The sequence below is a fragment of the Calidris pugnax genome, unplaced genomic scaffold, assembly GCF_001431845.1.
Source record: "Calidris pugnax isolate Ruff unplaced genomic scaffold, ASM143184v1 scaffold125, whole genome shotgun sequence".
Classification (NCBI taxonomy): Eukaryota; Metazoa; Chordata; class Aves; order Charadriiformes; family Scolopacidae; genus Calidris; species Calidris pugnax.
This window is the reverse complement of record NW_015090906.1, coordinates 1,651,204-1,670,076: the sequence shown is the minus strand read 5'-3', so window position 1 is coordinate 1,670,076 and position 18,873 is coordinate 1,651,204. Positions and strand designations below refer to the sequence as shown.

At 37.7% G+C, this 18,873-nt stretch overlaps 1 protein-coding gene across 2 annotated transcripts in view; it reads right to left on the bottom strand.

Moving 5' to 3' along the window:
• The window catches only part of USP6NL (USP6 N-terminal like), a 144,780-nt gene that overhangs the window by 125,382 nt on the left and 525 nt on the right, over positions 1–18,873 (bottom strand). The window contains exons 1-2 of one of the 2 annotated variants that reach the window (XM_014949130.1): positions 17,866–17,884; positions 14,044–14,133 (exon numbers count right to left, since the gene is read on the bottom strand). In XM_014949130.1, coding sequence (XP_014804616.1) covers positions 14,044–14,047 — 4 coding nt within the window. In that variant the 5' untranslated portion in view covers positions 14,048–14,133; positions 17,866–17,884. Of the gene's footprint in view, positions 1–14,043; positions 14,134–17,865; positions 17,885–18,873 lie in introns of those variants that run through there. The other variant, XM_014949129.1, reaches the window with a different exon arrangement.

Sequence of the window (18,873 nt, the reverse complement as noted above, 5' to 3'; positions counted from 1 at the left end):
AACAACCGTTTCAGAAGCTGGAGAAAAGTTTTCAACAATGGATTAGTTTAAAGGAGTAAGGAAATAATTTCCTGGCAAATTAGCCAGGAAAAGATTCTTTAAATATCAAATGGAAGGAACAGCACATTGTAAAAACAATTGTTCACAGTAAAAACTGTGCATTTCTTGCAAAAAAATAAATTCATTCAGATAAAGTCTACCTAGCAACTAAGTCACAGCACCACCTTAAGCATCAATACTAACATTTTGTTTTATGATACTCCTCTCTGACTTTTCCTGTCACAACTGGTCTTTAAATTAATATCTCGAAATAAATAGGCATTGAGCTCCAAGACAGGCAATATATCATGAGACAAATTATTACCAAAGCAGCTATAAAGTAGGTTATCTATCCTTTCTCAGTAATGTTTTGAATTAATTTTCCAATCTATGAACTGAAGCCTACAGTTTTCATTAAATCTACTGTGGTTGCAAAAGGACAATTCTGGAGTTCCAGATCAATAACTAACCCTCCCCATAAATCTCAGAAACTTTAAATTCTGATCTTCATTATTTTCTACAGATTATTCTTGGACAGTAATGCGCTAAATTGAACCATGAAAAAAATAAACAAAAGAAAATTTCATGCTCTCAAGAAATCATTCATTGAATCCCAGTAGCCTTTCCTGGGAAACTGTTTGACTCCATTTATTATTCAAGACATTCATTCTTCAAAGTCGACTGCTTTTGGCTATGCATTTTGCAAAGCATCCATAAAAATAAATAAATATCTTCACAGTCTCCTGAATGGTCCTACAGAGTCAGTAAATGTCAATAAATGCTTAATCCAACAGAATTTGCATTCACTTATGAATATAATTATTTTTTCTCAATTTTTAGCACTTATGCTACTATTTTCAAAGCACAAAAGTATGCCTGCAGTTTTTAAAACAAGCTGAAGTGGATATATGAACCTCTTTTAGAGGAAATCTTGGGAACAGAAAGAAGCTTGAATTAGAGGCTGGAGAAATAATAATTGTAACAGAAAGCTATCTAAATGAACGCCGACTAAAGAAGATGAGAGGCATTTGTTCACATTTTTTTAAAGACTGTTTTTCTTTCTACTTTAAACACACAAGAAAGCTGTTTATTAAATTTAGGATGATGACTGAGGACTTCAATAAATGGCCAATAAAATTAAATCCACCTGTTTCAGGCAAAACTTACCAACCCAAAGAAGAAAAACAAAAGCTAAAAAAAGGGGGAAGAGAGAAAATATAGTAACATTCAACAGCCATTATTGCACACTTTGAAGTTTTCAGAAGAGAGACTACACATTGCAAAATGCTGTCACTGCACAATAGCCTTACTGTTATCCTTCTTACTCAATTCACATTTCGTTTTACCCCCTAAGCTCTTGCCACAAGACAATCTGCAAACGAATCTAGATGATAACAAGATACACGGCTACTTTCCCAGAGAGCCACAATGAAGCCAAGGGAACCCCCTGTGTAGATCACTTTGATCATCCTCCTGATACAGACACCAGACACTAATGGAGATCAATATCAGAAGTTTGAGTTCAAATATGTCTTGATTTAAAAAAAAAAAAAAAATGTATGTATATTTTATTTTTGCCCCTTGATGGATGGGGTTTATACCTATCACTCCACAAGCAAAATAAGATCTTCGCTCATATATTTGCTGCAAAACTGTACAATCGGATTTAGACAATAGATGCATTTAAAATACACAGTTTAGCAACAGTTTAAAAGGCTTCCAAAAGCTCTTAGATATTTAACCTGTAAAGGCTTGTCAAAAGGAATAGCTTAGGTTACAGCGCAGAACTCAGATACAACAGAGAGGTACTTCATGTCTTTTGGAGCTCTGTGATTAGGATTGTGTTAAACAAACTACACAGATGTTATGATAAAGAGCACCCATAGAACCACAGAGTCTTACTATGGCTCTTCCAATTTATCCTGTTTCATTCTCCTCCCCCTCACACCCATGCCCTGCAAAAGGGCTGCAAATGATAATTATTTGGAGAAAAAAGTTCCATTCTGAAAGTCTCAAAAAAGAAACCAAATATTTACAAAGTTGTCATTGCAACAACAGAAAAGTTTTAAAAGATTTTTTTCCATACAATAGCCAGCATTTCCTGAACATGCAGCATTCCAAACAGAATATGCAGCAATTTTGCATTTCCTGGATTTGAGTCACAGCTATAGTATTAATTGACAGACTCATCTTCAAGCTAAAGGATATTATTAAATATTCTGTCAAACCTAAGTATACAGAATGAAGCCATGCTAGTCATGAAGAGACTTTTTTTTTCTTTTTGCAATATCAAACAAAAATAAGAACTATTACTATCTTATATATGTCGATACTGAAGTCAAAATAAATTCCTTAGTTTAATCTGGCAAAGACTGATAAAAGTGAATGTGTGTCCAATTCAAGGAAGCAAAAAAAAAGATAGAAACTTTGCTTTTAATTTAAACCCTTACTTGGTTTCCTGTTGAAGAGGATATGAATGAGATTAATAATCTCTTACCTCCCTGAAGCAAAGAAAAAGTACAAAATTCTGTGCATCGCTATTTGTTAGCAGGATTAAATCCCTAACTGTAGGTACAATTTCTGTGTTGATATTTAATCCAAATAATAAAACGCAGCTGTCCGCAGCCACCAGCAAGAACATCAAACTTTATTAGTCCGCTGCAAAATACACAACACTTATTTACCTTGTGTATTTGCAGGCTTAATTTGTGTAGCTAATAGTCTGTGGTGTGACTTTCTGTGCCTGCAATAAAATCAAAATTTTTACAAGTTTTTCAATACTTTGCAATAGGCAAATTAACTCTGCAGAAGTGTCTATTCACAGAAATACAGCTCACCTATTGATGAGAAAACCGTTGGGAGACAAGTGAAAGGGAAGATAGAATTTAGCACTTGAAAAGTAACAGAAGGAAATGAGCTGGAGGTCACAGAGATCAGAAGTGATGCACCCTCCTTGGTGAGGAAGTGTGTACCTGGGCCTGTTTGGTTACTGCACTTGTGTTCTAATGGGAGTCACCATTAACTGTTCCCTTTCTGCCTCCCGCTCTCCTTGCACACTCCCTCAGAAAATGTAGTCTTTTAAAACATATTTTAACTAATGCATTTCAAATCTGAGCTTAGTACTTGAATATGCCGATCATGTTAACCATGACTACTTAAGGTTAATGCTCGAGTTACGTGTGAGATGTGTATTCTGGTTAAGTGGTTGCTTGGAGCTATTTTTATGGTTCTCTCTGATTCGCCCCTGTTCTTGCGAATAGATTTATTTAGTAGCGCACCATAACGAGCGCGTCACGTTTGCTTCGGATCCAATCCCACTTCCCATCAACCATGTTCACAGCTCAGCTACTAACAAAGAGCTCTATTCCCTCATCGATGAAAAAACTTGGTGGAAACACCTGGGCATTTTAGGGACGCCGCTTGCAGACAAGCTGTGCTAGACAGGGGCAGGAAGAAGCAGCGTGAAACAGGCTTCTTTATGCAGCTTCACTTTAAAACAATCAAACTATCCAAAAGAAGAGCATCTTACCTACCTATTACAAGTGCCAAGATAGAGGAATTGTACTTGGCCTAGAGATTCAGTCCCAGTTTAGGCAGAAAGAAGACTGCAGTACATTTACAGTCCTCCATGCTCTCTCGGTAGCTGTAGAGAATCTAAAATCATCCCAAGTTTCAGCCAATGGTCCAGACAAGAAGTGACTGAGCTACATCACTCCCCCTGATACTATAGTCAGGCATTTTAATCCACTGTTTTAACTACCAGTGGTCCTACACCAGTGCTAAAGGAACGCAAAAAGAAGTGCCACCAAATCCTCCATTTGCAGTAGATTTATCCTTAAACTTGATCTGTTCAGTTTCACTGGACAACGCACGGGGAACCTGGCCTTGCTACACCATCCTGCAGGACCACTGAATATCAGTAGATTTATCCTTAAACTTGATCTGTTCGGTGTCACTGGACGGGGAACCTGGCCTTGCTATACCATCCTGCAGGACCACTGAATACAACAGCATTAAACAAAAAGACAAATTAAGAGTTAGTTCTCCAACATGAACATTCCACTTAATGGCAGATGTATTAACAAAAAACACACACACAAAAAAAAAAAAAAAAAAAAAAAAAAATCACCCAAGAGCCTCACAGTGAGTTTCACATAAACATTCTTTTAGTTTGTTTTAACACATGGGGAATAAACAAATATTGAAATGTCACTAACGGTGACCCATTAGCCTTTGCTCTAAAAAGAAGTACTTTCTTACCACTTCATTAAGGTAAAGACTACAGACGTTTTTGTCACTGCTTCTGGCACAGAGTAGAGCACAGCAAGGGGAGGAAGTGGGGAGGAAATAAAAAGCAAAATGGACTTTTCAGTTTGTACCTAATCCTTTCAAAGCAAACTATAAACCTAATTTTTCTTCTCCCATCCCCCAAGACCAACCCTGATGTCCTTCAAAGACTCTTACAGTAACTTGATGTAACTGGGGTGGGGAGAAGCTAAAAGCTTGTCTAGTTTTTACAACCAGATTTAAAGTCACATGAAATATAACCACTCTGAAGCAGGGTCTGTAGAACAGCCTGGACACAAAGTAAGGCCATAGCACAGCATCACTGATAAGAGCACAGAGCAGCAGCTGACAAACATCACCTCCAAAAATTAAGTTTAGGGGAGGGCAAGGAAGGAAGGCTATGTCATTATAGCGTTCATACAACTCAAAAAAAGGTAGTAGCATCCCAAAAAAAAGAAAAAAAAAGAAAAAGAGAAGGAAAAAGTTTCATACTGAATGCAACAGAACCCATTCTGGTGAGAGGCTCGTTTCCCTCCATCTCCGAAAGTTCTGGGAAGTCTGACTCCTGCTCAAAAGAGCTCTGAGGGAGCCTTTCAGCACTCTACCACGGAATTAGGCAGGTTTTCAAAGAGCTTTTCAAGGGTAAAACAGAAAGACTGCATTCAAGAATCCTCTCCTATGGCAAACCAAAGTGCTTTATTAAAACAAAGTGCCCTTTTATATTAGTGATCTATTAGATTAATGACTGCACTGGCCAAAAGCACTGGAGATTCTACAACATGTCGGTGTGCCTTCCATTCCAGGCAATAATTATGCTACACAAAATAAAACAGGAGGAAAAGAAAAGAAAAAGATGAAAAAGAAAAAAAAAAAAAAGAAGAAGGAAAAAGAATGAAAGGAAACCACAACACACCAGCTTCCCAAACCAGTCTGGAAGTCCTGCACAGCTTTCTGCTCACTTCAGAGATTTTGAGGAGGACAGGCAGAGGCATTACCAATAGCCTTGAAAAAATTCCAGTCCTATCTTGTCAGTCTCCCACATAAGTTTAAGAATTAATATCTTCTAATTATAGAGAGCTCTTTTGCAATGAGAGATTAAATGAACCTTATAATCACCAAATTGATAGGATATCACCTAAGTACAGCTACTTCGTTTACACAAACATCTACAACCACCCTTTAAAGACTGAAAGGACAACAGATGGGGTAGTTTAAGTAAAGAAAAGATCTTAAATTTAAACAAACACGGAGCCAGTAATCCTGCTGGGACTCCTTGCATAACCCCACTTATGGCAACAACCCTAAATATTTTCCATCTGTGCTACAAATCAAATAATTGTTTCCTATCAAAAATTGGGTAAAGAATGTCAGAGTAGGTTTTCTTGAAACACAGTCAAATTTAGCTTAAAATACCCACATAACTTGTAAATCAGGTGGTTTGTTTCTTGAACATAAACATAAATAACATAAAACCAGGCTGAAGCTCACTTATTTTTCTTATCTGTAACAAAGTTACACTAATGAGTGGCACCAGTTCCACTTTTCCAACGCAGTGGTGCATATTATTCAATCATCTGTAGGGAAAGGGAGAGTAACATGACTCACTGCAATCAAGGAAAGTCCTCTAAATACCTCACTTGACACGGCTGCTGGAAAAATTCTTCTTCAACCCATTTCTAATCCTCGTCTGACTCAGCTGCTGTTTTGTGAATTCTCTAATTCAATAGGAAATTCTAACACCACCGGGGCGCCCAGTGCTACAGCCTCTAGAAAGTCCTCCCTGCAGTCACTGGGACACTGTTCTCTGTCTATATAGTGCCTTATGCAAAGAGGGGGGGGCTGCCCAAACATCTACATTTACAGCTCTCCCTTTTCATCTGTGTTTTAGCTGTGAGTTTCTGCATCCTTCCCCCTTTGGAATGTACTTGAACATCACCCGCAACTTATCACAGGATGAATAGGATCCCAGAAATATGAATTGCTTACATAGTGCTGGATACTTGATACTCACTCCAGAGAACAAGGTTACAGTGTTCTTTTGCTACTTACTCCTTCTGCTCCAGGACTACCAAAGATCCACAATAAAGGCATTATTGTGCAATGTTCTATATAAAGGAGTACAAAGATAGGCCCAAAGACTAAGACTGAAATGTAAAAAAAAAAAAAAAAAAAAACAAAACCAAAAAAACCACACACCAAAACAAAACCCACCAAAAAAAACCTCACAAAAAACTGTAACACGAGTATTATGCCAAAGGGATGTACTTCTGTGTGTAGCAATTAGTCATAATAATCTAGCAGTCCTTACTGGCCATCAATCAAAACAGTGACAAGCAGACAAATTTGGAAAGAGGATTCTCTCCCTCTACATATACACACATAAAATCTCACAAATCTTTTATTTAAGTATATCATTTATAATATTAGTAGAAAACAATCCTATAAAAAATAGCACAATCATAACATGTAATGCATTTTTAAATTTACTATTATAAATATATTTGTATCATCTTTGCTGTTTTAGACACTGAGTTGTCCAAAAATCAATAATTTTTAAATAATCCAACCTTAATTTTCATTGCAAACATGGCAGAACAAACGTGAAGTGCAAGTGTCTAAAAAGGACATATTCAGGGAGCAATAAGCGCGTATCCAAGAAGACTGGTCCTCCAAGAACATTCCTGATGGCAACTTTCTGCCACAACTCTCCTGTCAGTTCAAAACTAACAATAGTTTCCGGCCACTGCCAACATCTTGGTTTACAAACAGAAGTTACATTGGTTTAAATGTAGGTGTTGTGTTGCACTAACTTATTTAGAGAAGCCCCAGCAATCTGACCATCAATTTAAACCCACAGGGAGAAAGCCCAGCTGAAAGAAGATAGCTTTAAAGTTCCCTTCATGGTCTGACCATCAATTTAAACCCACAGGGAGAAAGCCCAGCTGAAAGAAGATAGCTTTTTTGCCCCTTCACGGGGAAAAAAAACCCAAACAAACAAACAAAACCCCAAAACACCCTGCTTTATAAAAATGTTTAATAAACATATTTGAAATATACATAAAGGAGTTTAAAACATTTAGCTTTCCCATACATTATTAACTAAATTAAATGAAACAATAAATACTAAGCAATGCCTGTTTGTTGGCAAAGCCTTATGGAAAGTGAAATTACTGAACTTGAATATATCACCTGGACACACGGTTTCTGAATGTGATAAATACATTTTTGGTAACCTCCTGCAAAGCTTAAGAAAAGGAAGTGACTTCATGTCAGTCTATGGAGACTTAAGTCCTACTTTGTTCAGTTAAAAAAGTGACAGAACAGAACTCAAAAATGTTTGTCCTTCTCCTCACTCTAAAAATAAAGTCTAAGTGCCAGGAAAGCCACAACTTACCATAAACATGCTGAAGTGATCAAAAATAAAGGATTAAGAAAAAATTAATCTTAAAAATCTGCTTAAACGCAGATGAGTTTCAAAAAGATTCATTTGTGTTCTGATATATTTAAATACCTATATTATCAGCAAAAAAAAGTTACAAGGTCTCAGAAGTCGCATCACGTCAACTGAATAAATAAGAAATCCAACATCATAAAATGGGAATATTCAAGAAAACAAGTAAGTTTCTACTAATGGGCCTACATTTCTAGAACTCAAAAATGTTTGTCCTTCTCCTCACTCTAAAAATAAAGTCTAAGTGCCAGGAAAGCCACAACTTACCATAAACATGCTGAAGTGATCAAAAATAAAGGATTAAGAAAAAATTAATCTTAAAAATCTGCTTAAACGCAGATGAGTTTCAAAAAGATTCATTTGTGTTCTGATATATTTAAATACCTATATTATCAGCAAAAAAAAGTTACAAGGTCTCAGAAGTCGCATCACGTCAACTGAATAAATAAGAAATCCAACATCATAAAATTGGAATACTCAAGAAAACAAGTAAGTTTCTACCAATGGGCCTACATTTCATCAAAGTGATGCATCACTACTGTGCATGTAAAGCATTTGGGCTTATATTTTATGGCAACTAATGCATTTAGAGTATTTAGAGAAGTGGTTTAATTACAGCAGTGGTGAGAAACTGGGTCATTGACGATCTGATTAGTCATTCGGAGATGCCTCTCCTCACTTAATATAGAGGAAGCCTAAACATTACTACATTCCTAAACAACTTAAAACTACAGTTCCACACACACTTCAAGCCAGGGGAAACCAGCACTACCACTGGAAAGGCCAGTCTCACCCACTAATCGCTCACCCTGGCACTTCTCTCCCTGCATTACAGCAGCACAACCATTTATACAGCGATGCAGTGGAGCCCACCCAAATCACATCAACCCGAAGAATCCTCCTGCAACACAGAAGAATCCAGGAATTCAAACAGGGAAAGGACACCAACCCTTCTATTGGCAACATTTTAAGGGGGCCATGAAATTTTAAAAACCCCCAGTTCAGCCTTGGCTCCTACAGGCCAGGCCTTTCTAACGAAGCTCAACTTCATCTGAAGTTTTTCCACAAGTCCATACAAGTTTCTGTAACTCGTTAACTCTGACCTCTGAATCTGCATTTTAAGTCAGAAAACCATCTCCAGCTGCACTACACCGAGGGCACAGACAGCAGATCTAGCATTAACTAGCAGTATCTGAAGAAAATAGAAGTGAAAAGTTAAAACAACACAGAAGAGTAACAGTGAAGCACGATCAAGAATGGTAAGCGCTTCTCCTGACTGCTCAGTTCAGGAGCCAAACAACTTAGAAAACATGTGTTTTTCATGCTTCATCCTCCCACTACTGAAAAAAAAAAAAAAGTTATTACACTACTGCTTCTGATCCAAGGGCTCAGGTGTCACTACAGTAATGTACAGAGGTAGAATCCCCTGATGGTTTCAAGAAAAAAATAGAGCAAACGTAAGATAAATACTAACGTTATCAAAGAAGCAATTTTTATGAGGTCATTACAAGTATCCTGTAGGTTTTGCTCTTTTCCAGATAGTTGAGCTGCAAGGCAGGGATGGGGAGGGGTGGTACTATCTAACTCTTAAAAAGTTTCGAAAGTATCCCAAGTCTTCAAACTAACCATTTTCAAATCTACGTTATGGCTCTTTATTCCCAATGTCCTACAATTCTTTATCGCCTCTACTATATTTCAAGTCACAGTATTTTTAAAGATTAGAAGATAATTGTTCTGTGAAATCAGAAGAACAATCATTAAAGACGTCGCTTCACATACTGTATCTTCAAGCTTATAATTTATAAGTGGGTTTTCAGGGTTCATGGCTCAAAAATATAGAAAAAACTTAGCATGTAACATAATAATTCAAGATCCTTTAGCTATTCATTATTACGCTTCATTATAAAGACATATTAGCTTATTTCTAAGCTTTCCTTCCCCAGCGTGCAGTGTTAGACTAAGTTCTGATTCATATATTTTTTTCTTTCTTGCCATTTTGGCTCACTGAAAAGAACCCTTGGCTACAACTTACACTACATCAATCAGCTTTGTAATTATTTGCAACACTTTACCTCAAAATACACCAAACACACAGCTACCTGACACTTTGTGTAAACCACAAAAACTTGTCCATTTCCCAGCATTTATCTTACAAGCAGTTCAACTTGGTCCTCAGTTCACTACAAATTCATTCTGACATACAAGGAAGGGAGATTGGAGGTGAAGGGCAAAAAATTGAGCCGGCTTTAACCAAACAGATGTTTCTTAGCCTAGGAACTTTTATAAGAGCCCAGAACACATGCATAAGAATAATAACTGGTACTTGCTAAAACATCCTATCTTTATCCGTTAAGGCTGACCTTAACATTTGTTTTAATTCCCAAGTTTATTGCTCATGAACAGCGAAACTGACAGCCAAAACTATTTCTTGACACACACTAAAAGAAAGGGAAAAAAAAACCAACTTTTTTTTTTTTTGAAGTCACAAAACCCCGAGGTTCCTCTGTGAACACAAACTAGAAAGCCAGCTGTAATGAGAGGTCAAGATAAAAAAACCAACCATCAAACAGAAGCAGCCTTTAATCACACCGTCGTGGTCTTGATTTGAACTGGTGAAGCAAAAAGTTTACCACCTCATTACCAGGCCACACTGACCATTTTCAAAATACGAGATTACAGTGCACAGCATCTCTCCAAACACACAAAATGCTCTCCTACCCTCAGTCAATCACAAAGAAGAACCTGAGGAGATGATACTGAAGCACGATGAATAGCAGGTTCACTTCCCAACTGCACCCAGTGTTAAGTTTTAAGAGTGTGAAAACCAAAACTAAAAGCAGAAAGACAAAGCCAGGAAAGAATTATCCTGCACAATTTATTATGACAGCAAAATAATAGTTAAAAAAAAAAATTAGTTGGCACTGCATCCTATGCATTTAAGGGGGAAAAAAAAACATGAAGATGTCAGCAGCTTGTTGCAACAATATGTACTGACATTTAGTTTAATTGTTTGCAAACTGAGTTCATTGCAGCAGCTCCAACAAGTTCATTGCACTGGCTTTTCTTCAAAGGAGAAAGCACAGGAAAACTCCCAAACATAAAAAGCACAGTTTATAATCATAAGAATTTATCATGACACTACACATTTTCTGGCAGCTAGTTGTCAGCAACTGGAGAAAACGTAGAAAATTAAACAACCTCTTCTGTGGGGTGACATTCTAGGCAGGTTACACACAGCCAGGATTTCCCTGAGAAGTTATCTTTAAATGAAGATCAAGCTAACTTAACTACACTATATATACTTTCATCTACCCTTTAAGCACATGACCTCACTTACTATGGGGCACACAATATTAAAATATAATTTGAAATACAGATTCCTCTTGTCCTTATTGACAAAACCAGACATTCATAAAGGCATTCCACAAAAATAAAAGCCTTAATAGAGACTGGCTCAGATTTAACACGTTTTCAGATTCTCTGTATTGCCCAACAACTAAAAGCAACTACCATGAATGGTGCAAATGGCAATTCTGTCAATGCTCTTCCCCAATACTGAAGGAGATCAAGTACAACAGTTTTCAAAGCACTTACCTACGCACCTGACAACTATTACAAGTTACAGAACAGCAGTAGTTCCCCTGATCACTTTCCAGTGAGGATGAGAGAGTTAAGGTTGTTCATCCCGCAGAAGAAAAGGCTCCAGGGAGACCTTAGAGCCCCTTCCAGAACCTAAAGGGGCTACAGGAGAGATGGGGAAGGACTCATCATCAGGGAGTGGAACCATAGGATGAGGGGTAATGGTTTTAAATTGAAAAAGGGGAGGTTTAGATTAAGTATTAGGAAGAAATTCTTTGCTCTGAGGGTGGTGAGACACTGGCCCAGGTTGCCCAGAGAAGCTGTGGATGCCCCATCCCTGGAGGGGTTCAAGGCCAGGCTGGATGGGGCTTGGAGCAACCTGCTCTAGTGGGAGGTGTCCCTGCCTGCAGCTGCTGATCTACTTGGAACTAAAGAATCATAGAATGATTAAAGATCATCTAGTTCCAAGATATTACTTCTACAAGCTGTTTCAATAAAATAATATGCTCTATGTAACAAACTACTAAAATGACAAATATGATACAAGGTAAAAATGGCTTTTCAAGCTAATGAATAAGGCTGGCAGAAAACCAAATAGATATGAACTGCCTGTAAATAAATTTAGGAGAGATACTAGAGATGGAATTTAATCATTTTAGGACTGAGATTCTAGAACAGCCCTTCAAGCAGCAATAGCAACATATCATCAAGTGTAACACAAGAAAATAACAAGTAGGATTCTAAAACCTAGTCTGCACATAACAGCATTCTGAATTTTTTAACCAAGACATTACCAGCCTTCATAAGTCTGACATTCCTGCATTTTAGATCTCCATCTTAGATAGATTTTCAGTTTGAATTACACTAGGTGATACACAAATTCAGAATACTAGAGACTCCCATCCCTTTTAACACATGTAGCTATTCCAGGTTCCTACACATTTTCTGAATAAGTTTACATGCACAGAAGCATGCAAATAAATTTATCTTCATAAGATGATAAATATCTTAGAGACTGAGGTATTTAGTACAGAGGAGCCTAAAAGCAATCTAACATCTAATCTTCTCTAAACCACATTTTCAAAAAAAAAAGAAAAAGCAGCATTTACTGTTGCACCCTCAAAGCCCACCACTTAGCATGGACTCAAGCATCTAATTTACCACAGGAATGTGCTGTCCTGCAAAGAAGAGACTGTGTTTTGAATAACGTTATTATTAACCACCACCAAAAAAGTCCTGCCAAAGTCTTATCTTTCATTTGAATAAGGATTTTCATTCTTGCTAATATAAAGCTAAACTCTCCAGCCAATCGCATCAAAATCTCACCAAAACCAATGGCTCAAGCCACAACCATATTTGTTGTACTCAAACCAACAATATCATAGAGCAGCACCTTGGTGAGTCACACGTCACACAGCTACTAGGTTTCAAAAGATAAAAAGATTTAAAGGTATTTGCTACGTTTAAGACTATACATTAGGCAACAACAGCACATGAGACACTCTATAAAACAAGTGAAGATTAATATAGCAGCGTTTGACAAATCAGGATATTCAGGTTGTCATCTACGTAATACTGCAAATACTTTAAACATCAGAAAGTAAACAAGTATGAACAGCAATATCAAACAGGAAACAGATATAATTCTATAAAAACACTAAAACAGCTCTATCTACACTATGCATGAACCCCAGAGCTCGGCAATTCTTTCAGTCCTTTTTTTGGTATAGCTTTTCCTTTGCTGCATTTAGCAAGCATTTCCTCTGTCATTCTTTTTTTTCTTCCAGATGACAAGAACAGTCATTTTTCATTTAGTTTGACAAGAAATTTAACCAACAATTTTCTTTCCTCGCTTCCTCCCACAAAATCAAATGGTCCTATTTTACTAACACAGGATATAATTATCCTATGAACTAGATGTTCGTTCTTCCAACAGATTCAATACAGTTGTATTGAAACTAAGCTACATAATACATACAGTTCCTGTGCATATGAAGTTATATCCTTATTTCTACATGATGTAAGGCTAGGTAATGTTGTCCCAAGAATTATACTAAGAAGTCTCACATCCACAAAACTTATGGAAGACTAAAAAAAGCTTATCTAACCCATCAGATATGGCCTAACACAAAACTTCTGCGTCTTTCATCTGTTTTTTCACCAAAAACGACCGTAAGTCACAGTTTGCTGTGGCTCAGATCTTGTCAGTGCATGCCAAAATTCCTTTGGGATCAGACAGCTACACTGGAATTTGAGTAACACATTTATTTTTTCCTATAAAATGAAGTCCATTCATTATATGCTGGATTTTTACCAGCTATTTTAATTTACTGGACCGTCACATATTTTGGAGTTCTTAGCAAACCCAAGATATTTTCCCCTCAGAGTTATGTGCTTTATTTATACTGGAAAAACAAACATCAGCTTGTTAGGGAACTCACCTTCTTGAAAATGATACCAGACTACCAACACACAAGTCTTACAGGGCACACACCAATCAAAAATTTGCAGATTAAGAACAGTATCTGCCAAGTCTCAGCTTTATCTGGTTGTTTTTAAAGGACTGAAGAGACAAAACTTAGAACAGACATTTTTGATGAAGAACCACCTTCCAAAACCCACTACAGAAGTACATTTCTTCTAAACTGCAAGCTAAGGGTTTTCATAAATAAAGAAAATCTACTCACTCATGACTGGAAACTTCTTCGCGTACAACCCAAGACAGGTCTTGAAGCAAGGTATCTTGTTGGAGAAGGTTTCTCAGAGGTATACATGTCCTGGTGATGGTAGGAAAACAAAGAGACAAATCATGTTTTCAACTTCAGATAACTAGAATAAATGTTCATATATATAAACCACTGTTCCTACCATCTTTTCATCCTCCTTGTTAAAAAAAAGGAACATAAAGATTTATTTGTTATGACAGAGGAATTTTACTGCTTATGGATATATCTTGAATTTTATCAATTCAAAAGGAGTACTTTCTTCTACCATTCATATTACAAAGTCATATGCGTGTAATAGTTCATAAAATATAACTGCTCCCAAAGGATAACAAACATTCTCAAGAAGTTAAAAATACAAGACTACAATATATAGTAACTGAAAGTACCATCAAAGTAGTATTTTCCTTCAGCAACCTCAACTAGCATGAAGATGCAAAATAAAGACACTTTTTAAACACAAGAGTTACAAGTACGTTTTCTAAATACGAATGGATTTGCATTAGCCTCCAACGCTCCCTCCTCAGAAAAAAACAACTGAAAAAGTTACCGTTTCCAGCAGCCATAAACCATCAGATCAGTCAATTCACAATCCAAACAAAAAAAAGATATCCAAGTAGGACAGATATGGATTCACTAAGGATATGCCTGGCTCTCCCCAAAGCGAAATATAGAGGACTTAATCTCCAACAATGACAGCACAGCAAGTACATTTTGGAAAATTTATTATATAATCTCCATCCTGCTGCTAAAAGCAAGTTTATACAAGTCTGATAGAAGAGTTCAAAGAAAGTAACTTCACCTCCCAGCTGAGATGAAAAGAAAAAAACCAAATATATCTATTAAGCCATAAAGAGATTTTCTCTAATGCCTGCACAAATAGAGAGTTTCTGTAAATTAAGGATTAGTATGCGATTTCCTGTTTTCAGAACCAATTAGAACTTCCTGAATCTGACCACCTGTGCTAATCCAGCCAGATAATATCTGTAATATCTTGTGCTGACTCAGATTCAAGTCTCAACTCTTCTGATCTCTTAATGTTTAAAAAAAAATAAAAGACAAAAAGACAAAACAAGACATCTGTAAATGTTCTGCGAACTCAATATTTCTTAAAAAGTTAGATTTACTGCACATGCCAAAGAAATACAGAAACTACCACAGGAGTGGATTCACATCACAAGAAAGCTCCTATATCAATTGCTTAAATCAGTTTTGTTAAAAAAAAAAAGACAAAAACAAACCCACCCAAAGAAAACCCAAAACAAAACACACCCAAAAACCATAAAAAATCCAGCTGCCAAAAGGAAGCCTTCAGCAACACTGCAGACTGAAATGACAACCAACTTTGTTTAACTTTTTTGCATTGAAAAAGAAACACAGGGAAGAGGCTTAAGAGGGGAAGAAAACGGTATCACGCTGAAGAAATGCGTACGCAAACGTTATAAAAAAAGCCACAGATGAACACAAAGCCATTAGACGGTGCAATCACTGAAGAAGAACAGTTTGAATTGCAGGCCCTGTCAATTCTCTATGAATGGCTGCTAAATTAAACATTTAAGCTCACACAGCCTAATCAAAGTGTCTGGTTAAAACATAGCATTAGAAGCGCAGTCAGTTTCTTTTTGATTACTGATGTCAAAATTAGCAAATAAAACTTCCACGACATTTAATTATTTACTGGACTAATTACAGCTATTATATCAAGAACATCAGATGAGTCATACAGATGGCCCTCAGCCCAGGTCCAAGGCACTTTTGACCAGAGCTCCCCTAATACCTTTGGGCTGAAATTGTTCTTCAGTCTTAGGCAGAGTCAACTGGAAGACTGGAGTCTCCCATTCAACTTGATTTTCTTGATTGTCCCACCTCAGTTCTGTAAATATGAACCAACAATACTCTGCCTCAGAGACACCGCATTACATGCCGTTTTATTGTGTGTACACACAGGAAAAGGCTGCTCATTAGGAAAAAACAAAACATCACTTCTGAAAAGCACTTAAGGCTAATAATAGCATAATTATGCACTATATCGTTTATAAAAATCTAGTCACGTAACACTAAGGAAACGAGAGGGGGGGAATAGAGCAGCTATATACTACCTCAAAACATGTGTCATAACCACGACAAGCGAACGTTTCGGTACACCACAGCAACCTGAACTCCAACTTCAGCTATAAAATGTTACTTCTATCTTACCTTCTCTGTCTAAGCATCCTCCTTAGCTACTGTTCATACCTGTTTACTAGCCAACACAGGCTTCTGGTTAAATTCAGGTTTTGTTCTTTGAAATATTGTTCTTTGAAATAACGTTGCATGTGTGCTTTACAAAGTCTCCCTTGTTCACAACTTTATAATTTTGCTGCAGGCCATTAACTTGGGCTATTGTAAAGCACTTAAGTCCCTAAAAAAGGAAGTTTCATCTTTTACCTGTAATTCTGAGTATAGCAATAGCAATCAGTATCAGAAAGTCAGGAAAAGTCAACGCTGCCAAATATCTGAGAGTCTGTGGTTTCTATTGCATTACCATATTGAAGTTTTTCCTAGAGATGTGTGTTAGAAACTAAATGGTTATCACTTGGCTCTCTCAGCCAACAACGTGACTTATTTCAATACTTGTAGGGTTCTCTCCTGCACACAAACTACCAGCTATTACACAACAGAGGAAAGACAGACTATTACTTGTTGAGTGTCTTGCTGAAAGATTTTCAGCTTGGAAAAACTGCCTTTTTATTCAAAATAATACCCAACGTTCTTTATGCTTTCCCTTGCAGTCAACAACACTATAAAAAAAAAAACAAAACACATGCATACCTTTGATCCTTCTCTTTTCCTGAAGAGCTAACCCTTGTATTCCATCCCATATTTTCTCTACTAACAAACATCTACTAGCCCTTGGCGGTATTCGCCTTAAGTAGTTGTGAAACTATCAGCGTTTTAACTTCAATTTGAAAGAAATATCTGTAGACAGAGAACCTCTTTAAAACTTCAAATTCAAGCACGCTAATAATACATTCAATTATCTGTTTCCACACCTAGTGCCAGGTCTCTTTTTTTACCCAATACTCTGTTTCAGGATAATTAATATGAACCAGACTGCAAGTAAATTGCAGCATATAATTCTATTCTATGACTCTATCCAGAGGGGGAAAAAAAAAAAAAAATCCTTTAAGTTGACAATTAAAGATACAGCTCTAGTCTGTGTGTATGTTATTGTAGTATCTGTTTCAGTTAGATACTAAGGTCTTAACAGTAAGAATTTATATCCCCAGTTCCCCCAGAACCAGAAATCATTGGAGCAGTGCACACACACACACAGACTAAGACAAAATAGTCTAAAGAGAGCCTGCCTGGCACAAAGCATTATTTTACTGTCATTTACGTTCTTCTTTAAACCAAAATGTTATGGCCCCTCAAAGAAAACAGATACAGAGATTTCAGAAGCACAAGCTTTATAGATAGCTGGCTGGCAAACCATTAAGTCTGAAATTATTGGTTTCCATGCTGTATAATCAGAGGCCAAAGGAACAGCTGGTTAAAAGGCAGTTCTACTAAATACTTATTGTACACTGCATCCAAGTTGAATTAACTTCAAAGTTATAATCGGTAACAAGAGAAGTTAAAAAGAAGCAAAACTAAGTCACTTAAGAGCATGGCTATTAAAAAGAACATAATAAAAATTCCTAATATAGCACCAAGCTTCTGAGCATCCCAGCTCAGTCAAACGCCCAAGACAGCGCGAATGTAAAATTTGCAAGAAAATAAGACTACTACTGCGTAAAAACCTACACTAAATCATTGACTGGCCACAAACGAGGAAGCACGCAGAAGTACAAACGCACCAAGCCCGGTGACACACCCTCCTCTTTGTTCACAGCAGTGTTATTTACACTACAGAGCAGTTGAAGCAAATTGCTTTTAGTTTCAGGCACTTCTGATTGGCCGCCGTGTTTAATATACACACGCCTTGGAGAGTTTGAGTTTCGACTGTCACACAGCAGCTCCAGATCGCAGGGTATGCATGACGCTAAACAACCAGAGAGAACAATTATTTGGTAGATCTACCGTAATTTAACAGATCCTCTACAAAATACACTTGCTGCGAACACGGCAGATGCGCCCCCAGCTTTCATCCCACTATAATTCAGTGAAAGCTGGAAAACTAGCTACACTCACAGCCAGCCTTCTGTGCAGCTGCCTGCTCCGAAGAGGGAACAGCACAAAGGAAGTTATTCTCAAGTGAATGGGGGCAAACGGCTGGTACAGGAGTTCTGGGACAGCGTTTTAAGTCACCACTTGACCCTCATTCAGCTGGCAGTTCAATGGCTTCGGCGGTTTCCTACAGGCAACCGCAGAAAGAACCTGAAACATCTGATAATTGGCTGGTTTTGGTGATGGTCCCAGCAGAAAGAGAGGGCTAAGGGAGGGCTGTGGGGACTGGAGGCTGCTGGGGGAGCAGCCAGGGCTGCCAACCCTTCTCTACCTCATCGCAACGCTCTCAGCCTGGCACTATTCATCACATACCTAAGTATTACAAAAAACCAGCAAGTATTACAAAAAAACCAGCAGAGGAGGGAGCAGGTAGAGGCAGCAGCAGTGCCAGAAAGTCACCTTAAAACACAGGCTCAGGCCGTCCAACACCTCCCTGCTCCCGACAGGGCTTGATATTTACAGCCTCCCCATCTTGACATCTTCCTGCCCCTCAGGAAGCCCCACCCCAAGGGGCGTCCGACCCACAGCAGTGACCCCCTCCTCCCAGCCACATCCCCCCTCCACTGACTGCCCTGCCTCAGCCTG